This window comes from Belonocnema kinseyi, chromosome 2 (assembly GCF_010883055.1).
Source record: "Belonocnema kinseyi isolate 2016_QV_RU_SX_M_011 chromosome 2, B_treatae_v1, whole genome shotgun sequence".
Taxonomy (NCBI): Eukaryota; Metazoa; Arthropoda; class Insecta; order Hymenoptera; family Cynipidae; genus Belonocnema; species Belonocnema kinseyi.
The window spans coordinates 97,416,447-97,439,783 of record NC_046658.1 but is presented as its reverse complement, the minus strand read 5'-3'; the positions used below and the strand labels follow the sequence as shown (position 1 = coordinate 97,439,783).

The 23,337-nt window shown below is 28.5% G+C and overlaps 1 protein-coding gene across 2 annotated transcripts in view; it reads left to right on the top strand.

The window, feature by feature from the left end:
• The window catches only part of LOC117168038 (E3 SUMO-protein ligase RanBP2), a 59,570-nt gene that overhangs the window by 18,904 nt on the left and 17,329 nt on the right, over positions 1–23,337 (top strand). Inside the window, exons 6-11 of one of the 2 annotated variants that reach the window (XM_033353378.1) lie at positions 357–2,764; positions 7,244–7,297; positions 7,819–7,958; positions 9,598–9,804; positions 13,607–14,489; positions 20,315–22,180. In XM_033353378.1, coding sequence (XP_033209269.1) covers positions 357–2,764; positions 7,244–7,297; positions 7,819–7,958; positions 9,598–9,804; positions 13,607–14,489; positions 20,315–22,180 — 5,558 coding nt within the window. Of the gene's footprint in view, positions 1–356; positions 2,765–7,243; positions 7,298–7,794; positions 7,959–9,597; positions 9,805–13,606; positions 14,490–20,314; positions 22,181–23,337 lie in introns of both variants that reach the window. The other variant, XM_033353377.1, reaches the window with a different exon arrangement.

Sequence of the window (23,337 nt, the reverse complement as noted above, 5' to 3'; positions counted from 1 at the left end):
ACAATTTTTTTTTCAATTGGTTATAAAAACACGTAAACTCAGAAGATGTGGACTGTGACTGCACCATATATCTAGTCGGGAATGGTGCTGACTGAAAACAGACGATTTGGAGCGATTCGCGCGCCATCTGATGGTCATTCTAAGGACTTATTGAACTACCCTCGTATTTAAAAAAAAATTTGTTTGACTTTTTGTAGACTTTTCGAAATTCCATTGGCCTTTCTTTGTAATTTTTTGAAGACTAACATAACTTGTTTGAAACCTTCTAGTCGACCCGAGTCCTCATTATTTCAAGTTGTTGAATTTTCTCTTTGAAAAATCAAATATTTTTTCCTTTTTCTTATCCTTATCTATAGAAAACTCGCCGACGATCTTGTGAGTTGTATGCCCAAGGAGAGTCTGACTTCCGAAACGAGATCACAACACGTCATCATACTGACGAAAGCCCGAAATTGCTTCTACCTTACTCTCGATCGTCTACGAAGTCCTGAGGCTGATCAGAAGCATCCCCTGAACGCCGAACTCTTCACTCACATCGCCGACATCGAGAACGAGCTCAAAAGAATAGATCCCGATCTTTCGCGAAATGGAGTCCACCGTAACGACTGTGATGGCATGTCCGAGGAAAGTTATTCATCAGCTCACAGCAATGAGGAAATCCCCGTTGCCGGCACTTCGCTTGGTCTCGATGCTACTGTCCACAATTTCCTTCAAACACCACAGCGAAACTCGCATCGCACTCCAAAACAGTCGAGCACACCCAGCCGACCACAGCATCACGACATTCTCGAATTGTCCAGAAATCGGACCGAAGCTCGACCCAGTCCCGAGCGACTCGACGCTCAAATTCGTCAGATGATGAACTTGAAGGAGAATATCGTGCAAACTGTGATGGACCAGAACAGAGCCCTCATGGAATCTAATAAAGTCATGATGGAGAAACTCGAGGAATTAAGGAAAGAAGTATCGGATTTAAGACTCGAGACCCAAAAGCAAAAACCTGCAGCACCCGCTGCTAATCACAATCTCGAGGAAGATCTCTATTTATTCGGCGAAGAGGACTACGGAGAATACAACTATCAGAACTCGGCTGCTCCGCAACCTGCGAATACGTCCATTCCTGCAAACATTTTCGCCCAGACGCAAAGACATCCCTATTCTAATCTTGTTTATCCACCACCGACTCTTCAAGGTCAGGCGATTGGTTATTATCAAGGTAATTACCAGGGAGGTCTGTCTTTTAATGATCCTAATCATCACATATCTTCGCTTTATGCAGCCAATGTTTATCCCGTGCCTCCGATCTATCCTCGTCATCCAGTGGATCCAACTATGAACCAAAATATAGGCCAAGCAATGGGTCAACCTATCCCACCGCCAATAGGTCAGCCTATCCCGCCGCCAATAGGCCATCCCATCCCTCCACCAATGGGTCAAACTATTCCTCCGCCAATAGGCCATCCCATCCCTCCACCAGTGGGTCAAACGATTCCCAAAATGCCCGAAAGTATATTGCAACAGTCCCTCTTCCCACAAGTTCCACCAGCGATTCCAAATCAACCTTACATTCAACAAATTCCCGTCGTCCAGAAGTTGGAGGCGACGAAAATTGAAACAGCCAAAGAGCCAATTAGGAACGTTCCGGTGAATAAGGCGCCGCCCGTTAACGTGGTTATCACGTCGTCTGACGTTCTACCAACCACAGCACCTTCCGTTCAACCGGTGATGAGTGTTACCATTCCTGCGCAGCACAGATTGGGTGGCACAACAGTTACCACAAGCTCGACAAATGAACCTCACAATTATCAGATTTCGATGCCACTGCAGGCAATGATTCCGACCACTGTGAATCTACCTCCATTGTCCGAGACAATGACGATGACGATCACTTCGCCGAATAGCAGAAGCACAGCGGGCCACAATACGAGCACTACCGGGTCACTGAACAACTCAATTGAGATCTGTAATGAAGTGGAGCATGATCCGATTCCAGATTTCGTTCCGATTATTCCTCTGCCTGATGAAGTGGCAGTCACGACTGGAGAGGAGGGTGAAATTACGTTGTTCAGTATGAAGGCGAAGCTTTTCCGATTTACGAATAAGGAGTGGAAGGAACGAGGAGTTGGCGAGGTGAAGTTGTTGAAGAATAAAGAAGGCAAAGTTCGATTATTGATGAGGAGAGATCAGGTCTTTAAGATTTGTGCGAATCATATGTTGGCGAGAGATATGGAGTTGACGGCAATGAAGAATAATAGCAAAGCCTGGGTTTGGGTAGCCAATGATTTTGCCGATGAGGAAGTTAGATTGGAGAAATTGTGTATTAGATTCAAGACTGACGAGGACGCTCTTGCGTTTAAGGAGTGTTTTGACCAGGCGAAGATCAGCTTGCCAATCTCGCCTGAGAAACCGAAAGAGAGCTCGTCGAGTGTAGATAATAAGCAAGTGGAGAAGAAGGTGGAGAATAAAATGGAGAAAGGGACGATTAAACTTGGTGGATTTTCGTTTGCTTCGGAGCCGATTTTGAAGAAGCCTATTGCGGAGAAGGAGGAGAAGAAGAAGGTTGTTCAGAAAGAAAAGCCTGCGAAAGTTAGTCCATTTGCGCAATTTTCATTTGGGAAGACTACTGTTGCTCCGAAGGAAGGCACGAGTGCACTGAGTTCAGCGCTCACAGGATTTGGATCATCTCCGGCTGTCGTTACTCAAGCATCTACACCTACAGTTATCTCGATTGGAAAAACTGGCGAAACGCAGTCACCTCAGAGTGGTGAGTACTAGAGATCTTAAATATGTCCCAAGAATTTATTTTGAGCAAATTCTCTCGAGAATACATGCTCAGCATTTAAGAGAATTTAAAGCATTTATTGGTTAAACAAATATATATCATTATTATTACATTTATTTTTATAAAAAGATTCTAGAGTGGAATAATAATACTTTTTTTTTTTAAATTACAGAATTAATACAGATCAAGTAATTTCAGAAATTCAAGGAATGTCAGGGAAAACCTGATAGAGTTAGGGCATTTTCGAAAAACTAAAATTGAAGTTAATTTGATTATAATGGTTAAAAAATCGCAATTATATGGTTGAAAATTAGTCTCTTTTGGTTAGGGTAGGGCTCTCCAAAGGTAGATTCTGCATCTACTAGCGACCCCAGGCCTATAGGTCGGATCTACTCAGTTTTGACACAGAACTGTCATAACCCTTTACCTTATTTTTTGCTGGTGGGAGACCCTTGTTTCTATTCGAAACTGCACGCTAAAATTGAGAATTATAAAATAAAATAATGAATGTTTAGTTTTCGTTACTATATTATTGTTAAATAAAATATTCAATGCAATTGTAAGTTTTTATACACACAATTTAAATTCCCTAAAGATTGTTTTGTTCATAAATTATTCAATATTTTATTTTCAAATTGAATTAAAACATAGCAAGAAGTTAACGCGTCCTTGAGTTTCTATTACCTAATATAAAAATATAATCAATTTTAAAATCCATAATAACACATTTTTCAATATTAAAAGTTTAAAAAATTGTTAAATGGACTTAAATACTTGCTTATATTATTATATCTAATAGATACAAAATATAAGTAAATTACAATTTTTACGATCTGTTAATAACAATGCAAAGAATTTTCCTCTTTAGTTGCGATAGCTTTTTTCAAAAATTTTCTATTCAAAATTAAACATTACTTTTTATTTTAAAAGTTTTTTCGAATAATCCAATTTTAAAGGTTTATAATTTAAAAAATTGACATTTTGAGGGGTAAAATGACGAAAAATTAATTTTTTATCGTAGACACATTTGTGGCATCAATTTTAATTTTTGTTAAATGTTACAAAAATGTTCACTTCTACAATTTAAGCAGCTTTGACTTTGAAACATCCAATGTGCTTTAAAGTAGTATTAAGCTAAAAATGATTTTCCATGTTTGGCTCAAAATTTATTATAAGCTAAAAATTCAAATATTCTGTTTCAAATTCCTGTATTTTGTTAAAAATTTGTTTATTTTGGTAGAAAAGTAATATTATTAGTTGAAAATTGATCTTTTTGTTTGAAAATTAATTTTTTCTTATTCAGTTTAATTTTTTTTTAAATGAAAAGATAACTTCCATTTTTTGTGGAAAATTGATCACTTTTTATAGAAATTTAATCTCATTGGTTGAAAATGATGCTGTTTTGTTGAAAATGTATTTTAATTTGATTGAAAATTAAGTTTTTTTACAGACAATTTATTTATTCTATTTTTATTTTATAATTTATCTGTTTTATGTGAAAATTCAACTATTTTGTTAAAAAATCGTTTCTTTTTTGATTGAAATTTTATTTTACTAACTGATAATCTACATATTTTATTTTTGGTAGATAAATATCTCATTTTAGTAGAAAATTCATATGATTGGTTAAAAATTAAATTTCTTTTAGTTGATGATGTTTGGTAGAAAACGTAACTATTATATTTTTTGTTATGAATTCATTGCTTTGGGTTGAAAGCAAAATATTTAGTTAAAAATTCGTTTTTTTCGATAAAAAATTCATCTGTTTGTGTAGAAAATTCCACTGTTTGTTCAAATATTCATATTTTTGGTTGAAAATTCATCACTGTAATTAAAAATTAATTTATTTGGCTCAAAATTTTTTTCATTTTCGTTGAAAATTAATATTTTAATGAAGCTGTATCTATTCTATTTTTGCTTCAAAATGAATTAATTTCGCTTTTTAAATTTCAAGTTTACTTTTTTAACTACAAATTGAACTATTATAGTTTCGGTTTGTAAATGTATCTTTTTTTTAGTTGAAAATTTATATTTTTTATGGAAACTGTATTTTTTTTGGGTAAAAAAATCATCTTTTGGGTTTAAAATTGATTTTTTTTTGTTGAGAATTTATTTTTCGGCACTAAAAATTGAATTCAAATATTCCATTTTTGGTTGATAATGGGGTTTTGTAGTTCAAAGTTCAACTATTTGGTTGAAAATTCATCGTTTTGATATAAGGTGCACTGAATGTTAAGTATGAGAAGATAAAATACAAATTTGTTTGAATTAGCATTCAAATTCATAGATTTTTTAACTAATATATTTTTAAATATCTTGTAATATAATTTGTCAAAACAGTGAATTTATTTTTTGTACCGGAAATTTGACAACATTTTTAGAATAAAAATGTTGCACAACTTTGATTTCAACCGTTTTTAAATAATTTTTCAAATTGTGGTTTTCATAAATTATTAAATCGTTCAGTTTAGAATGCTCAACTCGAATATCTTTCAATTTAAAAATTTTCGATTTTCGATTTTTAAGATTTAAAAGCATATATTTTAATATAAAGAATTTTAAAATGCAGTTTTAAAGACTTAAAAAATTAGAAGTTTTTAAAATCAAAGATTTTTTTATATAAACAGAATGGTCGGGAAACCGGGAATTTTACGAATTTTCAGATGGAAAATTTGCCCAAATTCGATTTTAACAGTTAATATGTCATTACTATATCATTTAATCCGATAATTTTATTTTTAAATAAAATGTTCATGATTTATCAATAATATATTTTTAAATCAGAGTTCCAGGTCTTCCTTTATATATTATTTTATATATTAAATTTAATAAATTGATTAATATATTATTTCAATTAATTTTTTTAGCTATTAAAAAATGTAAAAGTGCGTTTTACTATTTTCAACTTAAAAATAAATCCATAATAATATAGTCATAATTAAAGGTTTTTATTAAGTTTAAAATATTGTGTCTAAATTATTTAATTTCTATCCCATTTAATTCGAAATTTCTTAATGTAGAAAAAGAATAAGTATTTAATATTTAGCGATATTTCACTGTTCATTTAAGACGAGTAAATTGCAATCAAATATTTAAAAGAAAACAATTTGAAACTGAATTGTTTGGCATAGAAAGCTTGGAATCTTTAGATTTTCGAAGAATTTTTAGCGTTACTATTATAATTGTTCTATTTAAAAAGTGTTAAATTTATAAGTGGAATTATTAAATTTTGACGCACAAATAACAATTGAACACTTATTATTTATAGGAAAAATTTGACTAATTTTAAGAGATATTTAGAAGTTTTTAAAAGATTCAAAATTAATTTAAAACTTTCTGTTACGATAATTTTTTAAAGTGAAAAATCATTTTCAATTTTCCTAAGAATCTTAAAAAATTTTTTTATTATTTTGTTGAAGTCTTTCACAATTCTTAAAAAGATTCTAAATTTTTTGTTTGAAATATGCAAAAATCTACATTTTATTTGAAATTCGGCTGTAAGTATTTGAAATTATTTCAAGTTCTAAATTTAATTCGAATCTTTTTAAAACTTCTAAATATCTCTTAAAGTGACTCTAATATTTTTACAAATAATAAGCCTTCTATTATTATTTATAAATTCAAATTAAATTTTTGTATTAATTTGCAGGATTTTCTGAAAGCTATAGAAAAAATTCAATTCATTTTGAAATATATTTAAAACATCCGAAAAAAAAAAATCAAAAATTATTTTGAATTTGGAAAAATTTAAAACCACTTCTAGATCTCTCAAAATTTTGAAATGAAATTTTGAAGCTTTTAAAGGATGCCTAGATTATTTAAAATTAAAATAATTTAAGAACTATTAAGTTAAAAAATTTATTTTTCAATTTTTAATATGTTTCGTTTAAAATTACTTAAAATAATATAGTTTTGAATATTTTTAAAGTTTATTGCTAGATTCTTTAATTTAGACTGTTGAAAATGTTAACGCGGATTTATATTTTGGGAAATTAATCTAAATCTTTGAACTCTATACTTGATAAAAGTTCTAAATTTTGCAGTTTATTTGCATTTGAGTTAACATTGTTTAATTGAAAAGTGTTAGTACCTTCCATTTGATACGTGTAAATTTTTGAGCATTTGAATACCCAATTTTTGAATTGAAAAACTTTTAAACTTCAATTTTTAAAGTTTGGAATTCAATTCTTCCACTTTGAATGCTTTAATTTGTTGTTTATTGCTTATTACTTTATATGTTTTATATGGTAAAATGCTTCGAATATAGTTTGATTTATAAAATTGTATTGGCCGTGAGAAATGTTTGCGAACCGGGAAATGTCCGGGAATTTTTATCTTCGATTAAAGCGGCCACTCTGAATAAAGTCGCGAAACTGTATTAAAATTAGAAAAATTTGAACTGAGATTTTGTATGCTTGAAAACAGTTTACTAACATTTATTTTGGTAATTTTTTGTTCTAGGAAACATGCTGGCAACGTCGAAGACCCTTAGGCGTCCTCATGGTCCAGCACAGGGTACGTAGAAAATTATTCTTGAATTTTTTTTAAAAGAATGGCTTCTTTCTATTGTCTTTTTATTTTATTGTACGAAATTGAGTTCCACTCGAAAGAAGTTAGTTTCAAATAATATTTAGAGAACCTCATTAGATTTTAATAGTTAGATAAAAAAAAAGGAAAACGAAATTGAGTCTGAAGTTGTCTCAGTTTGAAATATTGTTTGAAGAGAAATGGTATTAACCTATAAAAGAAAAACGTTTTATTTATCCCACGTAATAATTATCTGTACTTAATTTAAAGAATTTCCAAATATTTCAATTTAAATTTCCCTCTTTTAATTAATTCAAAGGATATCCTGTTTACTAAATATTACACAAATCCAAACAAACAAAGGTCAAGTTTACTATGTTTTCGATCTTTAATTGACGCGATGTAACATTTCCGTTATTAGGTTATTACTTTGAAAGTATTAACCTTATTTGAAAGTAAATTTGATTTTTTAAATCGACTAACAGCCATAAATAAACCACCTATGGCAGAGTCATCAACACCGGGGAGAGAGATCACCGAAGCTGGTCTTCAAGCAGGAGAAACGTCCATATATTCTGGGAAAGCGAATCTCATGCACGTAAATAATGTTACAAACGTTTGGGAGGACAAAGGCACAGGACAAATAAACGTAAGCAATGATATTGTTCTTTATTTAGAAATTCATATGAGTATCAGGGTTGCGGTTCGACCGAAAAATGACCCGGAATTATTTGAGACTGGGAAAAATCCTGAAATGATAGTGAATTTATTTTTTTGACCGGGAATTTTACAAATGTTTAGAAAAAGAAATCTGTCTAGTTCGATTTCAACCGGTTTTTAAAGTAATCTGTAGAATTTATATATTTTTCGATTATGCCATCATTCCGAGGGGTCGCAACTCCTGCAATCGATATACAAAATTAATTGCAATCACCCTGTTGTCACCTTAAAATCACTGCAATTAAATTGCAATTTCACAGTGCAATCATGCAATCGGTATATACCGAATTTTGATGCACCCCTCGTATCATTCAGTTTACAATGCGTGATTCAGAAACCTTTTACTTATCAAAGTTTTCCTTTTCTATTTTTATTTTTAAGCGTACATTTTTGCAAAGTTCCAAATTTGTGATAAAAATATTTTTGTTTTAGCAATTGTAAATATAAATAAATAATTTTTTTAATGGATCTGTATTTTAAGTATTAAAAAGTGAACAATAATTGATCTGGCAATACGATTATTCATCCGTTCAAAATTTAAGAATTTCCAGATTTTAACGTTAAAAATTAAACGGTTTCAGTTCAGTCATTCAAAATCGATTTTTGCAGATTACAAACAAAACATTTAGAAGCTTTTCAAGAATTGTGCGAAAGGCTTCAAGAAAATTAATACATTTTCTTACGATTCTTCGGAAAATTTTTAATGATTTTGAGTTTTGCAAATTTAGAAAAAATTTGATAAATATCTTTTAAAATATTCTTTTAAAATAATTTTAATAATTAAAAATCATTTTGAATTTGGTTTTAAATTAATTTTGAATCATTTTCAAACTTCTAAATATCCCTTGAAAATAAATAAGTGTTTAATTGTTATTTATATCAACATTTTAAAGAATTTTTCCTTTAATTTTCACGGTTTTCTTAAATAAGTAGCGAAAATGCAATTAATTTAAAAATATATGTAGAAGTTCTGACAAAATTTGTAAAATAATTTTAAATTTGAAAAAGTTTTAACAACTTTTATATTTGTCAAGATTTTAAAATAAAATTTTGAAGCTTTTCAAGAATATTTATACTAGTTAAAACGAGCACAATTTAACTTCTATTTTAAGAGATGTTCAGTTTAAAGTTAAAAAATAATTTTTATTTAAAGCATTGCAAATGATAAAGTGAATTTATTTTTTTCGAAGGAATTTGAATCTTTTTACTCTTTGATTTATAAGAGTAAAAATTCTTAATTTGGCAGTTTATCTGCATTTGAATGCAAAAATTTTAAATTAAAAAACTTTTAAACTTTAATTTTTAAATTTCAAAATTCAAGAGTAACACTTTGAGTGCTTTCATTTGTAATTCATTTGTTATTACTACAAATGGAAAAATGTTTAGCTTCAGAATTTTAATTTTTTAAAATTTTATTGATCGTGAAAATTGTTTGCGAACGGGGAAATGACCAAGAATTTATTTCTTTGATTAAAACGATCACCCTGGAATATTTTTTGCATTCTTTACTAAATTTCGATTTGTTTACTTCCCATGTTTATTCGAATCACTATTTAATTTACTTGCAGATATTCTTCAACTCGAAAAGGGTAAAGATGCGCCTGATAATGTTGACCGAGAATAATACAAAACTTTCTTGCAATCATCCAATCTTTGCCGATAGTAAATTTTCATTTAGAGCAACTAGTGATACGGTTGTTAACTGGATTGTTCCAAACACCAGCAATCCCAAGAAACATGATTCTTTTGCTATAGCATTCAAAACACATGAGCAGGTAAGATTAATTATTAAATTACTTGTCAGTAATTAAAAATAAAATGCAAAAGTCAAGAGATTTCTATAAGAAGCACTTTAAATAACTGTCAGGAATTGTTAGGGCTGCCACGCAGCCACTTTTAGGAAATTTTTAATACATTTCAATAATCTGAAGGTTTTTTTTATATATTTTAGGGTATTTTTAAAAATTCTAACGAGTTTTTAAGGGCTTTTAAAAGTTCCAAGGAATTTCAAAGGATTTTAAATATTTTAGGGAGTTTTACAAGATTCCAAGGAATTTAAAAAATTATTTTTATTAATTTAAATGGGCTTCAAAGTGCTTGAAATAGTTAAGGATAAAAAATTTTCTAGAATTTTGGAAGATTCATAACAATTTTACAGGACCTGTAAGATTTTAAGATATTTTAAAATATTTCACGGGATTTTATAATGTTTCCGACGATTTTAATTATTGTAAGGGTTTTTAAAGGTCTGAAGGTATTTGATTAAATTTTTGATTGAAGAATTTTCTCACGAGAGGTTAGGTATTTCGTAGGGTTTCAACGATTTGAAGAGATTTGAAATTATTTTTGGAATTACCTTGAATTCTTATTAACTTATCCTGAATTCTCTTAATTCTTTAATATTAATTTGAATTTTATAAATTTACTCAATTATACTTAACTCAATGATTTTTTTTAAATTTTTGAAGGTTTTGATTTGATCGAACCTGAGTATCAATTAATAAAACGATCAAAGATTTAAAAAACTTCGTGGTATTTTTCAAATACCTTGGCATTTTCAAAAGCTTAAAATTTTTTTTAAAGGATTTCAACAGATTTCAAAGGATATGAAATATATTAGGTTATTTTAAAAGATTCCAACGAATTTCCAAAATTTTAATAATTTTAAGGGATTTTAAAATATATTTTTCAATTTATTTAAAATTCACCCTAGATTCTTATTAATTTATCCTAAATTCTTTTGAATTATTCTAAATTTAATTAATTCTATTAGATGCAATAAATTTTGTAAACAGTTGTTTAATTCATCGTGAAGTTCATCTTTGATTGCTTTTTAAATTCAGCATGATTTTTTACGAATTTCATCGAATTCTTTTTATTTTCCTTAAATGCATTGAAATTTTACTGAAATCAATGACATTTTTTTTATTAAAAGTTTTTTTCCAATAATTTGAATTCTTTTGAATTGTTTCGTAGTCATTATTCCCTTTTTTTTAATTAGTAGGGTTTCAAAGACGTGAAGAGATTTGATATTATTTTTTGGAATTCACCCTGGATTCTTATTAATTTACCCTGACTTCTTTTAAATTCTTTTGAATTTTCTTCACTTTTTTTTTAATTTATTTGAATTCTTATAAATTTACTTAATTCTATTTAATTCATTTGATTTCCTGGAATTTTAAACCGTTTTTATTTAATTAATCCTGAATTATTTGCAACTTATCTTAAATTCTCAGATATTTTTCTTCAAATTATTTTGAAATCCCTTGAATTTTTCTAAGCTCTATTCAAATTTTCTGAATTTAATGAAGTCATATTTTACAATTGTTTTCAATTGATTTGAATTTTTTTAAATTCACCTTGCATTTTTATGAATTTCTTCGACTTCTCGATTACCTTAAATTCCTCAAAATTCATTCTAATTTGACGGAAATAAATTTAAAAAAATTTTATTTAATTTTTTCCAGTTTACTTGAATTATTTTGAATTTAACTTGAATTGTTTTGAGGTCTTATAAATTTATCCTGAATTTGTTTATATCTATGTTTCTGAATTTTCTTTAGTTATGTTGTAATATTTTAGGGTATTTTGAATAATTTCAAATGATTTGAAGAATTTTAAGGTATTTTTAACAATTTCAAGGAATATTGAAAAGCTTTAACAAGTTTGAAGGGATTTCAAAAGATTCTAAAGAATTTGAATCATTTTAGGGTATTTTAAAAGGTTCCAAGTACTTTTTAATATATTTCAATAATTTGAATATATCTCAAAGAATTAAAAAAACATTAGATCAATTTGTAAAATTTAAAAGAATTTAAAAGAACATTAGTTTCAAGGTACTTCAAAAGATTTCAAAGGATTAACTTTTTTTAGAGTTTTCTAAAAAATTCTAAGCAATTTTCAAGGAAATTTGTAAATAATCCAAGAATTTTCAAGAAGTTTGTAAATATTCCAGGATTTTTTAAGGATTTAACCGATTTAAAAAATTTTTAAATTTTCATGCGGATTTAAATTATTTCCTAGAATTTCGGAAGATTTTGAACGATTTTATAGGATTCATAAGGTTTTAAAATATTCTCCAAAGTATTTTATAAGATTTTAATGATTTTAATGAATTAAAAAAGCTCTCAAGGAATCGCCAAAGATTACAAAAAATTCTAAACATTTTAGGATATTTTAAAGGTTTCCAAGAAATTTTCACTTGATTTCAATAATTTTAAGCGTTTCCAAAAAATCTGAAAGAGTTAAGGGGATATTTAAAAAATTCCAAAGAATTTTTAAGCGCTTACAAAATTTGCGAGGAATTTTAAAATACTTTAAAGGGTGTGAAATATTTTAGGGTATATTTAACCAATTTCATTCATTTGAAGTTATTCTAAAGGATTTTATGGTATTTTAAAAGATGTCAAAGGATTTTATAAGATTTCTGAAGATTTTAATTATTTTGAGGGATTTTAAAGGATCTCAAGGTATTTTAATAATTTTTCCAAGTTTCGTGGAAGTATCCGATTCCATGTAATTTCATTCTATAATATTTGAATAGATATCATGGGATTATGAGACGAAGAACTTTCAATTGATTTTAATAATTTGAATGGATTTTTAAAAACTGAAAGATTTTAGGATAGTTTTGAAAATTGTAAGGAATTTTCAAAATCTTAGAAAGTTTTCAAGTGATTTCAAATGATTTTAAATGATGGAAAAGAATGGTATTCAAGGGATTTCAAAAAATTTTGAAAGATTATAGAGTAGTTTTTAAAATCCAAGGAATTTTCAAGAGTTTGAAAAAGTTTCAAGGGACTGAAAATATTTTAGGGTATTTAAAAAGATTTAAAAGCATTTTGAAGAAATCAGAAAAATGTCAAGGGATTTTTCAGGATTTTAATTGTTTTAAGGGATTAAAGATAAATCTGCGGTTGTAAAGAATTTCCTACAATTTCGGAATTGAATTTTAGGAGATTTTAAAAGAGCGCAAGGTATTTAAACAAATTTTTCAGGAAATATAAGATTTCATAGAATTTGACTGGATTTTATCCTTCAAATTTTTTGGAATTCTCCTGAATTTTGTTTAATTCACTCGAATTGTACTAAATTCACTCAATTCAATGGGGGTTTTGATTTAGTTTTTGTTTAATTCATCTCGAATTAATTGAAGCAATAATTTAAAAATTTCCATTGGAAATTTATCTTTCCATTAATTCGTTCTTCAAATTTATTTGAATTCCCTTCAATTTATCTAATTTTTACGAATTTCGTAGAAGTTTTCTTGTTTCATTGAAAGACCTCTAAAGTCACTTCAATCTTATTGAAACAATTTTTTTTTATTTTATACATATTTTTCAAATCACTTGAATTTAACTTGAATTGTTTTGATGACTTATTATACTGAATTCGGTAAAATATTCCTTGTTATAAATGTCATCGAATTCTGTTGAATTCCTTTAAATTCAAAAGAAGTAAATGGAAAATTAGTCAGCGAAAAGCAAAGGGAATTTAGAAATTAAGTCTCGGGGTCAATCTGATAATTATTGGCCTATCATAACTGGTTTAAAATCGTATTTTCTCTATTATTTGCAGGGCAAGGAATTTTTAGATGCAGTGCATAGCTACCAACGAAAATTAGGCAAGGCACAAACTTCTGCTGGTCAGACTACTGTCAAGAGTAAAGCAACCGATAAGAAGGAACCTTTATCCGCCGTTTTCAAACCCGCAGCAGGCAGTTGGGAGTGCAAGATGTGCTACATCAGAAATGATGGTGACAAGCCAAAGTGCGTAGCTTGCGATAATCCAGCCCCTGGAAAACCGGCCGAATCCGAGTCAAGTGCTCCTTCGAGCCAAAGTCAAAACACATCCTCGCAGTCCAAGTCGTCGCTTCTTGATCAGTTCAAACCAGCGGCTGGTTCCTGGACTTGCGAGGATTGCTATATGGTCAACAAGAGTTCTGATTTGAAGTGTCCTGCTTGTAATAGACAAAATCCATCAGTACCATCCAAACCTCAAACACCTCTGACACCATCCTCTCAATTGAAACCACTCTCGGAAGTTTGCAAACCGGCGGCTGGTTCCTGGACTTGCCAAGGGTGCTACATGATCAACCAGGGCTCTGATTTGAGGTGTCCTGCTTGTGATGGAGCAAATCCATCAGCACCATCCAAACCAAAAACAAGTCAGACACCATCCTCTCAATTGAAGCCACTTTCGGAAGTTTGCAAACCCGCAGCTGGTTCCTGGACTTGCCAAGGATGCTATATGGTCAACAAGGGCTCTGATTTGTATTGTCCTGCCTGTGATTCTCCCAAGGATCCGTCCCTTCCACCGAAACCGAAGACGAGCATTTTCGGTACCAGTACCGATACCTCGACTCCAAATCCATTCACTTTCGGCATTCCCCAGGCGAACAAGGACACTTCTAGTCCATTCCCATTCTCGCTATCAAATGCGAGTAACAACAAAACTCAAGGTAAGAATTATTAGATTTTGCAGGGTGTTCTACTATCCCTACCTGGAATTGTCGGGGAATTTTTTTTAGATTCAGAGTGGCCGCTGGACCGGGAAATGACAGTGAATTTATTTTTTAACTCTGTTCAAAATTTAAGAATTTTCAAATTACAACGATAAAAATTAAACCGTTTCAATTGGAAAGTATCAGTAATTAATCAAATTTGAACGCCCCATTGAAACTTTATAAAGTATTTTCAATTCTTTTTTTAATTTAAAATATTGGTTTAGTGTAAAAATGTGAAATTTCTGGATTAAGCAAAATAAAAATTGCTTAATATTTAGAAATATTTTATTGTTCATGTAAAATCAGTGTTTATAAATTCAATATTCAAATGTAAACACAGGATGGCCGCTGGATCGGGAAACCGGGAAATGACAGTGCATTTATTTTTTGACCTGGAATTTTACAAGTATTTAGAAGTAAAATTTGTCCAAGTTCGATTTCAATAGTTTTTAAAAATAATTAGTCGAATTTTTATCTTTTTCAATTATGACATCATTCATTCGAAAATCTTTTACTTAAAAAATCTTTAATTACAAATTTACATTTTTATTTTAAAGAATGTTTAAATGCAGTCTTGAATACTTAAACAATTGGAAATTAAAATTAAAAGTTTATAAAATATTTTTAACTTAGAAATAACTTCGTAATAATTTATTTGTTAAAAAAATTAGTTTCAGTGTAAAAGATTCAATTTTTAATACAGTCCATTTCAAATTTTTTAAACTAAGAAAAAAGAATTATTTATATTAATATTATTTACAGTTATATATATATAACAGTAAATAATATTAAACTGAATTGTTTTATATAAAAAGTCTTGAATCGTTAATATTTCGAAGAGGGTTTAAACTTTAAACGTTACAATTTTCATCGATTTAAAAAAAATGTTTAATTTGTAAGTGAAATTTTTGCATTTTGGTGTTTAAATAACAGTTGAGCACTTATTATTTGTAGAAAAAAAAGTAATTTTAAGGGGTTTTTAGAAGTTTTGAAAAGATTTAAAATTAATTTTAAACTTGAAAGGATTTCAAATAATTGAAACGAAGTGTGTACCGACAAAATTCGGCTATTCGTACAGAAATTTCGGTGTAAATAGCCACAGCCTAATTTAAAACAAAATCTAGATTTTTGCAGTCTTCAACAAAGAAAAATTTATAAACTTTTAAGAATTGTGAAAGGTTTCAAAAGAATAAAAACATTTTCTTAAGATTTTTAGGAAAATTGAAAAAAAAAAATCATTTTGGAAAATTCTTTTAAGAGAATATTGACAAGGATTTTAAAAGATTTCTAAAATTGTTGAAAAAATCTTAAAGATTTTAACAATTTTTTTTAAATTTGCATGATTTTCTAAAAATTGTGAGAACAATTCGATTCATTTCAAAAGATATTTAGAAGTACTAAAAAAAGTTTAAAAATAATGTTAAATTTAAATAAATGTAATACAACTTCTAGATTTCTTAATATTTGAAAATAAAATTTTGAAGCCTTTTAAGGATGTTTATACTTTAAACTGTTTAAAATAAAAATAATTTAACTCATAATTTAAGAAGTGTTCTGTTAAAAAAATTTAATTTTTCAATTTTCAACGTTTCTAGCTTAAAATTGTTTAAAATAATAAAATTTAAAAAGTTTAAAGTTCATTGGTGCTTTAATCTAAGCATTGAAAATGATAACATGGATTACATTTTTACAATTTTCGTCTAAATCTTTGAACTCATTAATTTATAGAAGTTAAAAATTCTAAATTTTTCAGTTTATCTGCATTTCATTTAAAATTGTTTAAACTTTCATTTCAAAATTTTCAAATTCATAAATTCCACTTTGAGTGCTTTGATTTGTAGTTAATTTTTATTACTTATAATGGAAAAATGTTTAGTTTTAGAGTTCCAATTTTTTAATTTTATTGGCCATGAAAATTTTTTGCCAGCCGGGAAATGACCGAGAATTTTTTCTTCGATTAAAACGGCCACCCTGTAAACAAAAAACTAAACTTTGAACGTTACAATTTTACTATACTATTTGAAAATATTTAATTTATAAGTAAAATTGTGGAATTTTTATTAATAATAAATATTGAAAGTCTAGAATTCCTAAACAAAACTCGAGTAAGTTAAAGAAATAGTCAGAAGGTCTAGAAAGAGTAAAAATGAATTTAAATTTTGAAATTATTTCATATAATTTAAACAAGGTTTTTACTTACATCGACAAAATCCGGCTATTCGTACCGAAATTTCGGTGGAAATAGCAGCAGACGACCTAATTTCAAACAAAATATAGATTTTTGCAGATTTCGAACAAAAAATTTAGAAGCCTTTTAAGAATTATGACAGGCTTCAAAAGAATAAAAAACATTTTCTTAAGATTCCTAGGAAAATTAAAAATAAGTTTTTATTTTGATGAATTAATTTTAAGACAATATTTAAAGGGATTTAAAAAGATTTCCAAAATTGTCAAAACTGAATCAGAAAGATTTTAAAGAAATTTTTTTCATTTTGCAGGATTAAGAAAAATGTAGGAAGAATTCAAATAATTTAAAAATATGTTAGAAGTTCGGAAAATTTTTTTAAATAATATAAAATTTTGAATAAATGTAAAACATGTAGGTGTTTCAGGATTTTGTAATAAATCTTTAGAGCTTTTAAAATTTTTAAAAACTATTTAATGTGAAAATAAGTTCACTTTTAATGTAAGACATTTTCAGCCTATAAGAAAAATGTAATTGTTCAACTTTTAATATTTCTAGCTTGAAATTGCCTAAAATTATTTGCAGCTCAGTTTCTATTACTTCAGATGGAAAAATGTTTAGCTTAGAGTTCGAATTTTTTAATTTCATTGGCGGTGAAAAATGTTTGCAAACCGGGAAAATGACCCGGTATTTTTTATGTTATTAAAATGGCCACTCTGAGATTACAATATAAAATTGAATAACAATGATTCTTCATTTGTAAAAGTAGCTTTATATTACTGTATTAAAATATTTTGTTTACATTTTTTTTAAATTAATTTTTAAAATTGAAAAGCCAAAGTATCTGGTTGAAAATTTAACTCATGTTGTAAAGTCGTCTTATTGGTTAAATTTCAACTACTTTTGATTACAATTTTTTGTTTGTTGAAATGTCAATTGCAACATTTTTCATTGAGAATTATTATTTTTTTTTTTTTAATTTAATTACTTACTTGAAAGTTAAACTCTTTTTTAAAAACATTTTTGTGTCGTTGGAATTAATTTTAATTGAAAATTGATCTCTTTCAATGAAGATTCAGTTATTCTAATCAAAGTTTTATCATTTTAGTTGAAAATTGATAGTTTTTGTTTAAAATTGAACTATTCCAGTTGAAAAGCCATCATTTTATTTGAAAACTAATCACTTTGCTTGAAAATTAGTTCATTTTACTTGCAAAATACATCTTTTTGTCTGAACTTTAATATTTCAAATTAAAATTTAGTTTCATTTTTTATTTGAGAATTTTTTTGTAGTAGAAAATTTTTTTATTTTGTTGAAAATTCATATTTTTGGTGAAAATTAATCTTTTTGGTTGAAAACAAGATTTTTTGTTGAAATTTCACTATTTCAGGTAAAGATTCATAACTTTAGTTGAAAATTTATCTTTAGTTTGAAATTCAACTATTATAGATTCAAAACTTGTCTTTTTTAGTTAAAAATTCATTAATTTATTGAACAATCATCTTTTTTGGCAGAAAATTAATTTTTTTGTTTGAAATTTCATCTTTTTATTTGAATATTAAAGTGTTTCAGTTAAATATTCATAATTGCAGTTGAAAATTCATAATATTGCTGGAAAATTAATCTTTTTGGTTAAAAATTTTAATATTTCAGTTCAATATTTATCATTTTAGCTGAAAAATCATATATTTAGTGGAAAATATGACTACTCGATTGGACGTTAAACTCTTTTGTTGAAAATTTATGTTTTTGGTTTAAGATTCATTTATTCCAGTTGAAAATTTATCATTTTAGTTTAAAATTCATTACTTTAGTTAAAAATTCATTACTTTAGTTAAAAATTAATTTTTCAACTAAAAATTATACTATTCCATTTTCTGTTGAGAATTGATCGTTTTATTTCAATATTCAACTATTTTATTGAGAATTCACGTACTTTTTTGAAAATCGTCTTTTTTGGTAGGAAATTAAACTTCTTGTTTGGAAATGCATCTTTTTGGTTGAAAATTAAACTATTTCAGTTAAATATGCACCACTTTAGTTTAAAATTCATATTTTTGTTAAAAGTTTGTTGTAAGTTCAACTTGGTTGAAAGTCGAAACTATTTTGTGAAAAATTCATCACTGGTTAGAAATTCCATTTTTGACTTAAATATGAACTATTACATTTTTGGTTAAAAAAAAATTTTTTTTTAGTTGAAAATTCAAATATTTGGTTTAAAATTCATGTATTATGTTGAAAAATTATCTTTTTTTTAGTAGAAAATTAACCTTTTTGGTTGAAAGTTCAACGGTTTTCTTAAAAATTCATCTACATTAAATTTACCTTAATATCCACCGAAATTTAATTGTAAGAAGATAAAATAAAAAGTTGTTTAAATTATTATTGAAATTCATGAGTTTTAAGGACAAGTTTAAGAAATGATTTATGAATTTTTGGTATTATTTATTTAATTAAACGACGATGCTAATATATTTAAGAATATCTTTTGATATAATTTGTTACTCTAAGAAATGTGAAATATTTAAATTGCTCACAATTGTGTATTTTAGAAATCAAGGCTTCATTATAGTGCGTTTAAAATTAATTTAGTTGTAAACTTAATAAATTAGATCATTAAAAATCTTTATTGGTAATATTTACCAATTTTTATTTTAACCTCTATAGATGTCAACCTTATTTAAAATATTGAAAGTATTAATTAATGACATTTTTGTAATTTTATTCCTTGCAAATTCAAATATGCACGATTGGAGAGTTTCGAGCTCAAAATCTTAATAGTTTAGCAATTTTAACTTTAAAGTTAAAATAGTTATTTATTTATTACTAATATTTATTATTTTTATTTTATTTTAAGTTTAAAGCTGATATATATATATATATATAATATTAATAATAATATTGAACAATTAGATAAAAGTGTCTGAAAGAAAAAACTTTGAATTGAAAGTGCAAATTTCAGAATTAGGGATTAAAACCTTTTAATATTTTGATTATTATTTCAAAACGATCAAAATCGAGTATTTTCAGATTAAACCTATTTTATCTGTTGAGTTGGAAATTAGGAGCGTTTGAAATTGAACAAATGTGAATTTAAACGTTATTTTATAATTACCAATTGTAGTCATTCATGGTTAAATAATATTCAATATTAAATATGCTATAAAATTAATAATTTTAGTTTTATGTAAGTTAAATACATTCAAAACCGAATAAACTAAGATTGACATTTCGAGAATTAGACAATTTTAAATTGAGAACAATTTCCATGAAAGTATTGAAAACTTTCGGGCTTAAAATGTAAATTGCTTAAAGTTCTACACATTCTAATTAAAACCCTTACCACTTGAATAATGAAATAGATAATTCTCAAAAAAATAGAATGTTAAATTGTTCAATTTTGAATGTTTTAATTTAGATTAAACTCGGCTTGAAAATTACCATGTGATTTATTTTGCTGTTTGAAGACCTCTAAATAAAAATAATTTAATTTTGTTGATTTTTTTTCTTTTGATTTGTACAGTTTTAAATATTTTTTATCAGAAATTGTCTAATACAGGGATTGTAGTGTCTATAATTTGATTTTTTTTTCAGGCGCTGCCGATGCCGAAAAATCCAGCATCTCGTCGATATTTGGAGGACCAAAGAAATCCGAACCCATCAATACCAAATTCAGTTTCGGTGTTCAACAGCAGCGACCAACAACTCCACCAAATAAGGAAGCAACTTATGTGTTTGGCTCGCCAGGAAAATCATTTGATTTCCAGTTCAACGCGAAAACCCCCATGAAATCGCCCGGAGTTGGAGAAACGAGCGAGGACGAGGTTGTCGAGAGCGATGACATCTATTTCGCTCCAGTGATTCCTCTGCCGGACAAGGTTGACGTGAAAACTGGCGAAGAGGAAGAGGAAGTTCTCTACAGTCACCGAGCCAAACTCTACAGATTCGACATCAATACCAAAGAATGGAAGGAGCGCGGTCTAGGAGACATCAAACTTCTTAAGCACAGACAGAACAAAAAGCTCCGACTTGTAATGAGAAGAGATCAGATTCTCAAGTTGTGTTTGAATCATGCAGTTACAGCGGACCTCGAAGTCTCCGCAAAGGATGACAAAACCTGGATGTGGTCGGCTGCTGATTACAGTGAAGGCGAAATCGAATATATGCAATTCGCCTGTAGATTCAAGACTCCGGAGATTGCTGGAGAATTCAAAACCGCGATGGACAAAGCACAAAAGGGCGAAGATCCCACCAACGAACTGAACAATCTGAATTTAAGTGAAAAACCCGCGGCCACCGGCAAAACAAGATTGGAGGATGTCGAAATTGTTTACGAAGTGCAAGTGACCAATCAGGAGAAGGAAGACGCTCGGAAATTGCAGCTGCCCGAGAATTTCTATTCTTACAAGTACAAGGATGACTGTCCAGGTTGTATTGGCTGTCAAGAATCTAGCAAATCTCTCTTTGAAACCAAACCTGCTGAAAAAGTAGTGGGGGTTCTCAATTTCAGCAAATCGGATTCACTCGTGACTGAGAAGCTTTCGGAAAGTACATCACTGGGAACAATATCCGCGTCAGTTTCTACTCCTACCTCGCAACCAGTTTTTAGTTTCATGGGAGCAGCTAATAAGCCAAGCACTGGATTATTTGGAACTCCGACAGCTTCTATAACACCTCCAGCTTCTGCAACTCCTGCCCTTACTTCAACCAAGAAAGAGCCTAGTGAAAAATCATCGGCTGGTTTTCTATTTGGTGGCTCGCCTTTTGCTACTAATGCCGTCGGCCCTGCTGACCAGCAAAAGGACAGTTCGACATTCAAAAAGGCGGAAACGACCCTCGAGAATCTGAAAGTTTGTAGTCCTGCGATCAAACTTCCGACATCGGCTGCAGCGAGTAACTTTAGTTTTGCGGATGGACCAAAGTCCTCGACCCCGATTTTCGGAACGAAACAACCTCTCACGTCCCAGGGCGGCGAGAAATCTATATTTGGTCTCACACCTTCTGCAGCACCTGGTTCCATTTTCGGAGGCACTGTTTTTGGAGGACAGAAAGATTCCACTGTGTCGGGAAGTACGACTGGATCCATGAATTTTGGGGAAGCAGCCCAGAATAAATTTGCATCGTCTACCTTGTTTGGAGGCGGTCTTACAACAAATTCCGCCACAACGACACCTCCGACATTTGGAAGTCAGACGGATCCACTCTCGTTTTCTTCGTTGAAAAATACTTCGACTACGGCGCCTGTCTATACTAATGTGTTTGGAGGAAATTCCTCGCCGATTGTGTCTGGAGGATTTGGAACTGGAGGAAGTAATTTGTCGTTTGGAAATTCGTCGGGAAATGCTTTTGGCGTGAAGAAAGCAGAGGAGACGGGAGATAAAGTCAGTTTTCTACCAACAGAAAATGCTGTTTCGTTCTCCACGCTTGCTGCTAAAAGCGATCAAAATGCCTTCAAAGTCGGTGAGTCTTTCTTTCTTTTTTCTTTTTTATATTGTTTCCTTTTGTTTTTGGGAATAAAAGTAATTTTAAATCTTGATCTTGAGCATGAGAATATGCTCGACCTTTATGTGCTTTGTGAATTTAATGAGCAATTTATAAGCATTTTGAATTAGGATTTAAAAAATCTATTTTCTCTCCATATTAATAATAAAGTACATTATTTAAATTTCACAGGAAAATATATTATTCGTATTAAAAAGTATCTGGATTTAAAAAAAAAAATAAATATTCAACCAAAAAAAAAACGAATTTTAAACAAAATAATTTTTTTTTTTCACCCAGAAAAATGATTTTTTAACTAAAAATGGAAGAATTAAATTTATAGTCCAAAGACATAAATTTTCAACAAAATAATGCAATTTTAAACCCCCAAAAAAATACAGTTTCAATCAAATATATTAATTTTCATCAAAAAATATAAATTTACAAATCAAAACTAGAATATTTCAATTTGCAGTTTGAAAGTTAAATTTTAAACTACAAAAAAACGAGTTTTAATCAAAACTAATTATTTATCAATTTAAAAAAACCTAGAAAAATTATTTTTTATCCAAAAATAGAAGAATTAAATTTTTAGAAAGTTAAATTTCAAACTACAACAAAAAAACGAGTTTCCATAAAAACTAATTAATTTTCAATTTAAAAAAACCTAGAAAAATGATTTTTTATCCAAAAATAGAAGAATGAAATTTGCAGTCCAAAAACATAAATCCTCAACAAAATAATTCAATTTTAAACCCATAAAAAAAGATACTGTTTCAATAAAATATATAAATTTTCATCTAAAAATATAAATTTACAACCCAAAACTAGAATATTTCAATTTGCAGTTAGAAAGTTAAATTTCAAACTACAAAAAACGAGTTTTCATCAAAACTAATTAATTTTCAATTTAAAAAAACCCAGAAAAATTATTTTTTATCCAAAAATGGAAGAATTAAATTTTTAGAAAGTTACATTTTAAACTACAAAAAAAATGAGTTTCCATCAAAACTAATTAATTTTCAATTTAAAAAAACCTAGAAAAATGATTTTTTTATCCAAAAATAGACGAATTAAATTAAAAAGATACAGTTTCAATAACATATAAATTTTCATCTAAAAATATAAATTTACAA